Genomic DNA, 13,653 nt, shown 5'->3' with positions numbered 1-13,653 from the left:
TTCAATTGAAAAATATTTGATTTTCAAATTATAAGAGGATTTTATTATTTAAAATTATATTTTAGTTAAAATAATCCTAGGAATTACTTACCATGCTTTGAGGTTTAGTATTAGAATTTATAAATCCTTCATTTCTGCTTTGTTTTTAGGGGATGTGATTATCATTGAAAATTGGTTCATTTTCATAGGTGTTAATCATTATGCCTTATAACAAGCCTCCTATAGACACATCCAGGAATTGTAGTGGGTGAAATATGACATAATGATTTTTTAAAGATCTTAAGAGTATTTTACTTAACTTGTATACACGAACTGGTTTAATTCAGACTGAAATTTAAAAACAACTAATTTTTTCAATGCAGACTACTGTGCTTGAGCATCTGAAAATAGAAAGAAGTGTCATATGCTGTTTAGGAGTTGGAAGTTTTAACATTTGGCATCAATTAGGTGGTTTTTAATTTCTGAAACTGAGCTATTTTTAAGTCTGTATATTTATTACCTATGTAAGTATTAGATGCAACTGTGGGAGCAGAGCTGTAAGTTGATTTATGTGATTCTTTGGCTCAACTTATATATTCGTCACTTAGATGTCATAATTATTGACTAACTTTTTTAAAGTTTTAGGAATGACTGACGTTGATAAAATAGAAGTTGTGTATATTATATAAACTTCCAAAGTTTGTTTTGCTTTAGTATAAACTTTGAAGATTCAAAAGTCATCTTTTATGTATGGTAGTTAAAGATATATAACTGTGAATTTTAGATGTTCCTTAGAACCAGTCTTATTTGTAGGATGATAACCATTGATTTATCATTTTGTTTGTTTTTGTTTTGATACATAGGTTTATTCTTTCACTTTTCCCATTTACAAGAAACAGGTTGTAGTGTGTAGAAACCAGCTGATCTTTGCGTTTTGGTTAATTGAACTTTGTATCCAGAATCTCTGCAAATCCAAAAGTGACTTTTCATCTATTATCTATTTTGAGCCTTCCCAATTTTAAACCTTAATAGGGAGAATTCAAATGAAGGTCATTGACTATTCTTGTGAAATGATTATGATGGAATGGACTGGATCTTAAAATATCCGAGAAAGATGTTAAGTGGTAAAGATAATATTTTAAAATCCAACCAAAAAAGTGGTTTGTCAGAGAGATCACGACCTTCATCTTTCCTTGCCACTCCTTCCGGATACCTGGCTTTGAAAATCTGGTGACATGTCCCAGTAGGCTCACCACCTTGTGAGTCAGAACACGCCAATAACTCCTTGCCTCTGATCTTCCCCACCCCCCAGAATGGTGCCATGATAATGGTGTGAACTACAAGATTGGAGAGAAGTGGGATCGTCAGGGAGAAAATGGCCAGATGATGAGCTGCACGTGTCTTGGAAATGGAAAAGGAGAATTCAAGTGCGATCCCCGTACGTTGCCACAAACCATTCTTAGTGCCTTCTTGAGCACTCCCACCTTCATTACTGAGCTGTAACTCTCAGCCCTAGAAATGATTGGAGACTTTAGGTCTTCTTCAGGAGTGAACGGTGGGTTTGTTAATCTTTTGATTTGGGACAGCAGAGACAAGCTTCAAAAATGAGCCATGATTTAATGTTGTTATAGAGCACTTTAGCACTTTTCCGACCTGAGTATTTTGACCATAATCTGCAGTGAAATGTAACAAGAAAGCCTTACGGGTCTTTAGATTCAACTTTTAAAATATGATCTCTATCTTTACATTGAACCTTTTCCAGTTTATTAGATCTAGTCTTTGGAAATGCTGCCCTAAGATATATACAGCAGTACCTCTCTTACGGATGATTCCCATTAACATGTGGGACGTGGGCTGTGATGATATAAATTTAGGAGAGAAACAAACCCACCCCCATAGAGGGGTCAAGTCTGTATTATTGTTCTCAGTCTTACATGTGCTTATGATTTGTGTGTCCACGTAGATGAGGCAACATGTTACGACGATGGGAAGACGTACCACGTGGGAGAACAGTGGCAGAAAGAATATCTTGGCGCCATTTGCTCCTGCACGTGCTTTGGAGGCCAGCGGGTAAGACCAGATAGGCCAGGCTCTGTGCAATTTAGACAAGGGGGGGAGGTTCCTATACGGACAATTAAGAGTTATGCTTCCTGTGTGTGTGCTGTGCACACAAGTGTGGTAGTGCCCCTTATGAAATGGGGAAATACTTCATCTCCTGTTGGAACATAAGGCTACAGAATACCCCTTTCCAGTTCTCCCCCTTTGTGGCAGCCTTAGCCCCCTCCCCCATACCTACTATTCTCAGACTGCCTCCGTTCTTCAGCAACTGAAGTGTTAAACGCTGGGTAGCACTGGGCTTCTTGCTCCATTCTGTTGGGCAGGTGCCCCTGTGATACTGCTGTTAAATATTTTGAATACCCAGATCTAAGAAAATACCACTTCTTTGTACCCTCTCTCAATCCTCAACTAGATTCCTGCCATAGGTCTAGTGCTATGCTCAGGAATATGGGACACACAGAGGGAGTGAGAAATGGTCCTGGCTCTTAATGATATAGTTGGAGACATTAAATTAGCATACATTGAAAGCCCAGCTAATTAAGTCAGGTTCTGAGTGGGTCTGACAAACCCAGTTCCCACGTAGGCTGATGTCAGCAGGAAAGGTTTGGTGGAAAAGAGAAGCATGAACTGGCTGGGTTTTGGGGTATTTTTTTAAATTAATTATTTATTTATTTTTGGCTGCGTTGGGTCTTAGTTGCTGTGCGCGAGCTTTCTCTAGTTGTGGCGAGCGGGGGCTACTCTTCATTGCGGTGCGCGGCTTCTCACTGCGGTGGCTTCTCTTATTGCAGAGCACGGGCTCTAGGTGCACGAGCTTCAGTAGTTGTGGCACTTGGGCTCAGTAGTTGTGGTTTGTGGGCTCTAGAGCACAGGCTCAGTAGTTGTGGCACAGGGGCTTAGTTGCTCCGTGGCATGTGGGACTTCCCAGACCAGGGCTCGAACCCATGTCCCCTGCATTGGCAGGCGGATTCTTAACCACTGCGCCACCAGCGTAGTCCCCTGGCTGGGGTTTAGGATGGTTACAATTTGGTTGAGGGATGGGGGAAGCAGAGTGAGCACAGCCCCCTGGAATGGGAAGGAGCTGGCACATGTGGGCTCCAGTCAAACAACCCTCTGCCTGCTGTCTAGTGGTAAGACATTAAATGGGAAGGAGTGGGGGCCACTTACGGAGGGCCTCGGAAGTCTGTTATTTATGCCAGTACTTCTCAACCATTTCTAATCTGTGTCCTACTTCAATATAACAGAAAAGTGCTGTGCTTTCCTCTAATCTTTGAAATTACAAAATAAAATGCCTTATAACTCAAATAAAAGCAATGAAACATAATATTCCTTTGTTTTCAATGGAAACATACCCTCCCCAACAGCTTTTCCAATTCTGGTCCATGAAGAGCATGCTCCCTACTCCCGGGTAAGGCTCACTGGTTGATGCCTTTGGCATTAGCCAGTTGCAGGTGCCCAAGAGAAAGGGAACATGATGGAAGACGGTTTTTAGGAAGATTAAACTGGCAGCAGAGAAGGGTCTTCAAGGGTCTGGCTGAGGGCAGCCCCTGGAAGCTACTCTCATCTTATTCCACCACTCGTGGTTGGGTGGGGAAAGAGTCTCTCTGTCTCTCTTTAACACATATAAAGACCGTGATCACAGAACTCAGTCATCTCTGGTCATGTGCTCAGTGCAGAAAAGTGTGATGGAAAGTGAATTTGTTGAGAGGTCTGTTTTGGTCTCACTTCAGCCTCTCTGCCTTATGATTTACGTACATGAAACCTTTCACGTGTGACACCTGTTCTGTTCTAAAGCGAAGTGCGAAATGAAACACTTTAGACAGGAGTGGGAACTGTTACGTGTTTATATGATAGCGAGATTCACTGATTCTGTAAGTAGGTATTTACCCATACTGTCTTAGGTATTATGGGGAATATGCTTTTAAATGGACAAATATGTCTGAAATATTTCACTGACAATATAAGAAAGAAAGTGATTGTATTATTTAGGGTTCTTCTGGTTGTAAGAGAAAAGCCCAACTTTGGTTAATTTAGGCAAAAGAAGGGACTGGAAAGTCCCAGGATCTCTCAGTAGAAAGAACATGACCAGGAGTCACCCAGCTGGGTGGCAGTCCCACTCCACTCATAGGTCACTGTGTGACTTCCCCGCCCCCCAGTCATTCCTCTGGGTCTCCTTTCCCTTACCTGTAAAATGAGGGTGTCTGTCCATGTGATCTCACGTTCCTTTTAAAAGCTCTAGGATTCCAGGAAAACCTCCTCCATCATGTAGTGTGGAAAGCTTATTAAGGAAGTCAGGACTGGAGTCAGCCTTAGCAGATGGGTGAGGTTTGTAAGACATTTCAGGAAAAAGGAAAAGCACAAATAGAGGCAGCTATAAAATATGAGTAATCAGCCAACATGTATTCTCTGTACGTTATAAATGCATGAAATCATCCTCAAAGCTTCCTTTGTGACTAACTGCATATATTTTGCCAACTCGTAAGAACTGAAATTCTTTGACACAAGCCCTAAGTTGCGATGTTCTTGTATTGTCATAAACCCCATCTGACTTCATGCCTCTGCTCTCTCAGGGCTGGCGCTGTGACAACTGCCGCAGACCAGGGGCTGAACCTGGTCACGAAGGCTCAACTGGCCACTCCTACAACCAGTATTCGCAGAGATACCATCAGAGAACAAACACTGTAAGTGTATTTGCACCCTGCGTGTTTCTCCCCTAAATGCAATTAGGCACATAGTAGGGAGTCTCTTTCTGTAGGTACCTTTCTTCTGAATGAACCAATTTAAAAAAACTCTTTTAAAAGACTTAAGAGTAGAAAGAATATTGTATCCTGTAACATAATTTGGGTTCTCTTGAGCATCTCCCATTGCCCAGTATATAGCTAAGCTCTTAAAGCAAGACATATTTTCCTATGCATAAGTAATTGTCAGAGAAGCCATCCTCCCCTTTTTTCTTCTGTAGCCTTTACAGCATTGCTGTTAATTTTTCTTCTTCTTTTTTAACAGAATGTCAACTGCCCAATTGAGTGCTTCATGCCTTTAGATGTACAGGCTGACAGAGAAGATTCCCGAGAGTAATATTTCCAACCCAGAGAAACAAGCACGGATCTCTGTCAAGGTCCATCCAAACTGGAGTGATGTTAGCAGATCCCAGCTTAGTTTGTTTCTTTCTTATCCTCTGCTCTGGAGTAACTTCTCCAGCTTCAGCTCAATTCACAGCTTCTCCAAGCATCACCCTGGGAGTGTTTTTAGACTTTTCTCATAAATGGGGCAGTATGCTGCCAGTTCTCCAAAGTATTCAATACTGCTCAGTATTTTAAATGAAATGATTCTAACTTGTGATTTGGATTGGCATCAATAGGGAAGCACATGCACCAACCAAGATACAAAATGTCTTGAAAATGATATTACCAAAATTTTCAACAGGAAAGTTACCCAAACACTTCTGCTTCCACTTAACTATCTGGCCCACAATATTGTAGGAACGGCATGTCCTTGTTACTGTGATATTTGAAATATCTACAGTACTCACTAGTTCCAAATGATTCTAGTAATTGCCTAGAAATCTTTCTCTTACCTGTTATTTATCAATTTTTCCCTGTATTTTTATATGGAAAAAATTGTATTGAAGACACTTAGTATGCAGTTAATAAGAGGAATTTGGTCTAATTATGGTTGGTGATTATTTTTTATACTGTACATGCCAAAGCTTTACTACTGTGGAAAGACAACTGTTTAATAAAAGATTTACATTCCACAACTTGAACATCATGGCTTCTTTTTTACATACAGAAATTTGGGGGGGAATAAGAATCTTCCTGAATGTTTTTTTCTTTGCTATTCAGCAAACATTTGAAAACCCATGATGGGCACGGCTCTCTAAATTTTGGTGATTTATGTACAGGCTTTTCTATGTCTGTCATTCCCAAAACCCAGATTCAGTCTTGTCATTTTATCTCTTCAGTAATGGAGATAACTTTATATTTTCCACTTTACCAGATTTAGGTGGATTCAAATACTTAACTTGCTAGCTAGCTCTTCAGAAGTATAACCGAAACAACCTTTTCATTGTTCTTTTCTAACCATTATAATTCCTTCCTCCCTCCCACTTCCTTTCCGTCCTTCATTAAATAAACATCTATTCAAAGAGATTACCTGCAAGGAAAATAAAAAGATGACTGAGATGTTAAAACTACTTAAATCAGGAATTCTCTGGTGGTCCAGTGGTTAGGACTCCTTGCTTCCACTTCAGGGGGAGCGGGTTTGATCCCTGGTCGGGGAACTAAGATCCTGCATACCGCACAGTAAAGCCAAACAAAACAAAACAAAAAACCACCAAAAAACTACTTAAATCGCATGGCATAGAGGGGTTCTGTCTTAAGGAAACGCTGTGGTATAATAACGTCTATCCAACTTGTTAAAATGCCAGCTGACCCTGGACTGCCCCAGACGAATAAAGTGTGTGTAGTCCTGGTCTACAAAGGCCTTTTTTTTTCAATTTAACTTCGGGGAACCAACAAATCTAAAACTTTGGGATTAAATCTGGCATCCAAAATAGTAAAATAGCGGCACTGGAAATAGTCAATTATTAATTAGTAAAAGATTAGTAATTCATAATATACAAGACACGGAAAACACTTTTTTATACACCACTGTAACAAAATATTTCAATAAATACCTGGCAATAAATATTAAGACTAAATACAGAAAGAGATTTCCTCAGGGTTCATTTGTGTTATTAAAAAAACAAAAAACAAAACTCATGTTGGAATGGATTTAGTTTATAAAATTCCTTGCCATTTAGCATCTCATTAGGGAGAGGTGTTTTTTTTTTTAACATCTTTATTGGAGTATAATTGCTCTACAATGATGTATTAGTTTCTGCTGTAAAACAAAGTGAATCGGCCATACATATACATATATCCCCATATCCCCTTGCTCTTGCGTCTCCCTCCCACCCTCCCTATCCCACCCCGGGAGAGGTTCCACAGTCTAATTTTACAGGACTCCAGCTCAAATGAGTTTTCCCTAGCAGGAAACAGACTCACACCCCAGACTTCTGTTAACATCACTAAACTTTCAGCTTTGTCAAGCCAGTAGTTACCAAGAGAGCTGCTCTGTACATGTGAAAAAAAGGAAAAATCACAGGAAGAACAGATCATGATGATATTAAATGACTGTTCCACATACGTGGGTCATCATTGTTCATGGAGAGAGAATACAACCCAATACAAATTCACACACGGTGTAAGGGGAAGCCCCACTGTAGACACACACCAAAGAGAAAGCGGGCTCCTGCCTCCATCCTTAATGTGAAGAGGAAGCCCAGGTACTGCACTTGTGAAAGTCTGCACCTCAGCTCCATCCTATTGAAAGGTCTTCACATTTAAAAACACAATGAAAGAACACCTTTGGGTTGAGACTGACTTTGCTTCAAACCACTTATCTAGAGACAAACTTAAAACTATTTTCCCCAACATGAGTTTAAGTAAATCCAGTTGGCCTATATTAATTAAATGGATAGTGAGCCCATCAAAACCTTGCACACTGCAATGTAAAATCTGCAAGTTCCACATTTAAGATTTTAAAAAGTACCACTTTTTCCAGAATGTCTGCTAGATTCTCAAAAGCAATATATTAAACTTACAAATGAAACTCAATAGTGAGTCAGTAACTACATTTAGATAATCAGAACAAATTAAATTTCAATGGTCTTTTATGTTTTGGCATCACAAGGCAAAACGGTAAAGCTTTCTTTTTCACTATTTCTCAGCAAAATCATTTAAACACAAGGATTTCCAAAGATCTTTTACAGTTTTTACTGACTCATGTTACTGTTGTTCCTGAGAATTGTCTTAAGCAGGCCAGACTGAAAAGGCATAATTAAAAGACCAATCTGGATTCAGGCAAGAAACTGGCAATTCAAGCAAAGTCAGATAAAAGTAGTAAATATATGAGTTTAAAAAGAAAAATCATAATTTTGAAGCTATACCTTGTTTTGCTGGACGTGATTTGTAATAAAATTTATTGTTGAGTATTTTTGTTGTTTTCAGCTCTAATGACCAGAGTGAATTATGCAAGTTAGTCAGTATAACATCACTATAAGCCTGTAAGGCACACATTCTGCGGAGGTGAATAAAGAAATGCTCAGGTGGAAATTACAAGTATAGGAAATGACTTTTCCATTTAATTATAGTTCCATTGAAAATTCTATTCCATTTCTAGTTGTATGAAACTCATTAAAGTGATTAAGAAACACACATCAGCATATTTAAGTGCTGAATTTGCTTCCTATTCAGTAAGTTCCCATTACTGCGACAGGGAAAGTGGCAGCCTCCAATTAAAAAATCCCATTTTCAGGAGATACATTTCAACCACTAAAAAAAAGATCACTCTTGGGACTTCTCATGTTTGGGGACATTTAAAGATTACCACAAAGGCTGATAAAGCAGACGCAGCACAAAGCAGGGCAGCACCTTGCCCTGCCCTGGATTTTTCAGACTAAGGAAGTTATTTTTAAAGAGTATATATGGCAGTCATATTTGAGATGCAAGTTATTATCATTGCCACATCATCCCATTTCATATTCTCATTAAAATAAAAGAGATTCAATTTGAATTGCAAACAAAAATCTATATAAATTACAATGGAAGAGAAGAAAATACTGTAAGTAATAAAAGAGCAAGAGAAATGATGTTTCAGCTGAAAGCCCCAAACGGGAAATTCCTTTTTTAACATTCCTCAGTAGAGTTAGGTATGAGATATTAAAGCATGTTTTACATTTCCTTGAATTCCTCTTTAGAGACGTAAAAGTTCTAACAATCTGAGGAGCCAAATTTATCCTATTAATGGCTCTTGTGTGGAGCCTCCAGAGGCTTGAAGTTATTAGCTTTGCTTGGAGGTGGCCAGCAAGGGGTGATTGTCAGCACCCAGTGCTGGCTAGGGCTGGAATCACCCATCCTGCAGGCAGCCCGTCCCAGCAGACCTGCCCTTACGGAAAATACACTGCAGGCCAAGGATGCTCCCAGGGAGCTCTCTGCATCGCGGCACCTCGGAAACCACCATTTCGTTCCAGAAGGAAACACTGCCTCTGCCAGGAGACTGCCGGTCAGGACTGTACAGTGAAACCTGCTGATCCGTAAAATTCAGCATTAGTTGTAAGATGCCGAGTCAAGCGCCGAACATGCCACTTTGGTGGAGAAACTGGAAGCCTTTCATACACTGCTGGTGGAAAAGTAAAATAGTGCAGCTGCTGTGGAAAACAGTTTGCTGGTTCCTCAAAAAGCTAACCATTGAGTTACCATATGACCCAGCAATTCCACTCCTAGGTATATACCCAAGAGAACTGAAAACATATGTTCACATAAAAATTTGTACATAAATGTTCACAGCACCATTTTTCGTTAACAGCCAAAAAGTGGAAACAACCCAAATGTCCATCAACTGATGAACGAATAAAACACGTGGTCTGTTCATACAATGGAATATTATTTGATCATAAAAAGAAATGAAGTATTCATACATGCTACACCATGAACCCTGAAAACACACTAAGTGAAAGAAGTCAGGCACAAAAGGTCACATAATGTATGGTTCCATTTATACACAATGTCCAGAATAGGCAAACTAATAGAGACAGAAAGTAGGTTAATGGTTACCAGAGGGAGAGAAGAATAGAGAATAACTGCTAATCAGAATGTGGCTTCTTTTTGGGGTGATGGAAATGTTCTGGAACTAAACAGTGGTGACGGCTCTACAACTTTGTGAATATACTAAAAAATCACTGACTTGCATTTTATATGTGTATTTTATTTCAACTGAAAAACATGGCACTTTAGTTACAGAAAACCTCAATATCCTTTTGCTTACTGGTAATGTTTTCAAGGCTGTTGCCCCAGAATCACACCCCTGCCCCTCCCTTGAACGGAAACCAGTTACTCTAAGTTTCAGGAGGAAACTGCAAAGAGAAAAAAACAAGAACTGGTTAGAATCAACTAGACTCAAGATGGCGGAAGACTTGACTTCCAGTACACTTTGAGCCTCATTCTATGCTCGTTGTAATACATTAGCGTGCTAACTGACACACCCACCAGCACCACAGCAACTGTGAAAGCCCATACAAAGACTGAAAAGGAGTGTCACATCAGTCTCCAGGTACAAACCCACCCCTGTTCTCGGATAACTTGTGGATATTCCTTCCCCTCTTTCCAATTCCCTCCCTTTTACCTTGACCCTCCTATATATTTGGTGTCTCTGCTCTAATTGGGTTAGGAAGAAGTTGATTTGTGAACTAGGTTCCTGCTTCTCCATTCTTTGACCATTAAATAAAGTTTGTGCTGTTCCAGTCTCAGCATCGGTTTTGCTATTGGCAAAAATGGAAAAAAATAGGAAAAAGAACCTCCCTGGCCGAGACAAGGGGTCCCGGCCCGGGCTAGGACCCTGGTACGGGTCTAGTTGACCAATTCGGTAGCAGTAAGAAGCGGTTTGGGAAAACAGAGTAGATGAAAGATTGAAGAGAGACTTCCCTGGTGGTCCAGTGGGTAAGACCGCGAGCTCTCGATGCAGGGGGCCTGGGGGCCTGGGTTTGATCCCTCATCGGGGAACCAGATCCCGCATGCATGCCTCAACTAAGACCCGGCACAGCCCAAATAATTAAAAAAAAAAAAAAAAAAAGATTGAAGGAACTCAAACTTTCTGGCTACCTATTCAAAAACTGAGGCAAAATCCAACTTCCACACATTAGTATCATCTTCCACTACCTTCCATGCCCCATATACACAAAAGCATTAAGAAAATAAAATAACTAGCTTTTTTTTTTTAATGAGCAGTATTTATCATGTCTGAGGTGGTGTTAAATATTTTGTTTCATTTACTCCTCAGAGCAACCCGAAGAGGTAGGTACTACAACATCGTTTTATAAGTAGAAAGTGAGGAAAGGCTAAGTGAATCACCTACCATCACACAGTTTGTTAGTAGCAGAGCTGGAACTTGAACCTGACAAACTGGCCCTGGGTTGTGTGCTTTTAACCAGGAGCTATTCAGCCTCCTTGGGAGCAAATGCATCTCCATTTTATAGATGAGAAAACAAATTCCAAGAGGTTAAGGCATGTGCCCAAGATCACCAAACTGGTGAGTGGCAAAACAAGGGAGAGATGATCATAAACGGCCCAAACGTGGTTTCCTAGAAGGAAAGAGGGGGCCATAATCAAGAACAGGTATGGGGGGACATGGCAGGGTAGCTGCTGGCAAAATCCTTTTTCTTTACCTGGTTGGTGGTGATATATGTTTATTTAAAAATGATTCTTGGGAATTCCCTCGTTGTCCAGTGGTTAGGACTCGGTGCTTTCACTATCGAGAGCTGGGTTCAGTCCCTGGTCAGGGAACTAATATCTGGCAAGCCGTGTGGCACGGACAAAAAAAAAAAGATTCTTCAAGCTGTAGGTGCTTTAAGCACTTTCCGTAGGCATGGTTTTTTACAATTTATTTTTTAAAGTAAATTCGTGCCTGTCACAGTGTTTAGCAAAAGTGAGCTTTAAGAGTGTCCAAGAATGGAAGGCACTAGGAGCTTAAAGACCTGCAGGGACTTGTGCTCTCAGGAAGGGACAAGGGACTGGGCTTCAGAAAGAAGGTGCCTCTGGAGGCAACAGGATGGGTTCAGGGTGCCCTTGGTGGACTATTTACAAATGAGTGAGGGTTCATGCTTTTCTTCCTGGGCCCCAGACGCTCCCCCAATTCAACTCACTCTTTACTGATCCAGATGTTTTGTTATGGGTTTTCTGCTCAGTCTAGAGTAAGCCATTTCTCCAAGGAGTCCTGGATCCTTTCATTAGATAACGGTATTAGAAACCAAGATCTTAGCATTAGGTATGCTCATTGCCACTGGGGTGTCACACTTCTTGGCCCTTTCAGTTGACAGATGTAGTCATGCATTTTAAAGTGTAAGAATATTCATTTAAAAAATTATTTTTTAAGTTACTTTTAGATTAACTGATTGAAATATTTACAGATGAAATATCTATAGACTTTGCTTCAAAATAATCTGTGTTAAGGCATGAGAAATGGAGAAACAGATAAAACTAAAGTAGTCATAAGGTATTATAGTTGGATGATAGATACATAGAATTTTACTTTTTTTGTGTTTATACCAAAATATCCATAATAAAGACCTTTTAAAAATTGAGAAAACTACTTATAACTACATACTTACAATTTTGAAAACTTAGAAAAAATGGTCAAATCCTAGGGGGAAAAATATACCTTGCTAGAACTGACTTAGAAATAAAAAAATTATTTAAGAAACTAAAGCAATTATTAGAAAACATCCTATGATATTTATTGGTGTTTTTTTATTCTCTTAATGGCAGAGTAGATTATATTGGACTAATACCCCTGCAGATAATTATGAACACTTGACAAAAATATTAAAAAATCTATTTAAAGCCCCTGGAAGGCAACCAAAAGCTGGTGAAAACCAGAGGGATCAACCTTCAAAGGGGATCAACATCAATTCTCCACAAACTGATCTACAGAGTCAATGCAATTCCAATTAAAATCTCAAGAGGCTTTTTTTGTAAAAATGGACTAGTTGATTCTAAAATTTACATGGAAATGCCAAGGACCTGGAATAGCCAAGAAATCTTTAAAAAGACTATTATGAAGGACTCACACTACCCAATTTCAAAATTTACTATTAAGCTACAATAATCAAGACAGTGTGGTGTTGGTATTAGGACAAACATAACAGTAGAACAGAAAAGAGCCCAGAAATGACACACAAATATGGTTGAGGCAACAAGGCAATTCAACAGGAAGAGTTGTCTCAACAAACGATGCTAGAACAACTGGATAAATGTATGGAAAGAAATGAAACTTGACCCATGCATCACTTTAACACTGGATATTAGATAACAAGACCTAACTGTAAAAGTGAAAACTATAATTGCCTAAAGGAAAACATAAGAGAAAAATCTTCACAATCTTTGGATAGGTAAGCGAAGGTCTCTAGTTTTTAGATGCATAAAGACGCAAAGATGAAGATGGGATACAGGATGAGATTTTCTTGGAGGAGACCCTGAGATGGGATGGGGTAGGGAAGTTGGGGGCACCAAATGTTTAGAATAAGTTACTGCTCAGATTCTAGCTTCTGTTTTGGGAGATGAGGTCACATTACTATTACATTACTAAACATATACACATAGACCAGTCTGTCATGAACTACAGATTATGATTATTCCAATTCTTTATGTCTGAGGTCCAAAATTTAAAAATTACCTAAGAAAGTATTAAAAGGAAATACTCTAAAGAGCATTTTGAGGGGATTCCCTGGTGGCACAGTGGTTAAGGATCCACCTGCCAATGCAGGGGACATGGGTTCGAGACCTGGTCTGGGAAGATCCCACATGTTATGGGGCAACTAAGCCCATGTGCCACAACTACTGAGCCTGTGCTCTACAGCCTGCAAGCCACAACTACTGAGCCCATGCACCACAACTACTGAGCCTGCACTCTAGAGCCTGCAAGTCACAACTACTGAGCCCATGCACCACAACTACTGAGCCTGCACTCTAGAGCCTGCGAGTCACAACTACTGAGCCCGTGAGCCACAACTACCGAAGCCCACGG

General features: G+C 39.8%; 1 protein-coding gene across 1 annotated transcript in view; it reads left to right on the top strand.

Annotated features, from left to right (window-relative positions):
- Positions 1-5,797, top strand: part of FN1 (fibronectin 1) — a 69,665-nt gene extending 63,868 nt beyond the window's left edge. The window contains exons 43-46 of the mRNA XM_057551357.1: positions 1,292-1,417; positions 1,943-2,049; positions 4,605-4,715; positions 5,038-5,797. Of these exons, the coding sequence (XP_057407340.1) occupies positions 1,292-1,417; positions 1,943-2,049; positions 4,605-4,715; positions 5,038-5,109 (416 nt within the window). The 3' untranslated portion in view covers positions 5,110-5,797. The remainder of the gene's footprint in view (positions 1-1,291; positions 1,418-1,942; positions 2,050-4,604; positions 4,716-5,037) is intronic.
- The last annotated feature ends 7,856 nt before the right edge of the window (positions 5,798-13,653 follow it).

This window comes from Balaenoptera acutorostrata, chromosome 8, assembly GCF_949987535.1.
Source record: "Balaenoptera acutorostrata chromosome 8, mBalAcu1.1, whole genome shotgun sequence".
Taxonomy (NCBI): Eukaryota; Metazoa; Chordata; class Mammalia; order Artiodactyla; family Balaenopteridae; genus Balaenoptera; species Balaenoptera acutorostrata.
The sequence above is the reverse complement of the archived record's forward strand: the minus strand, read 5'-3'. Positions and strand labels throughout refer to the sequence as shown.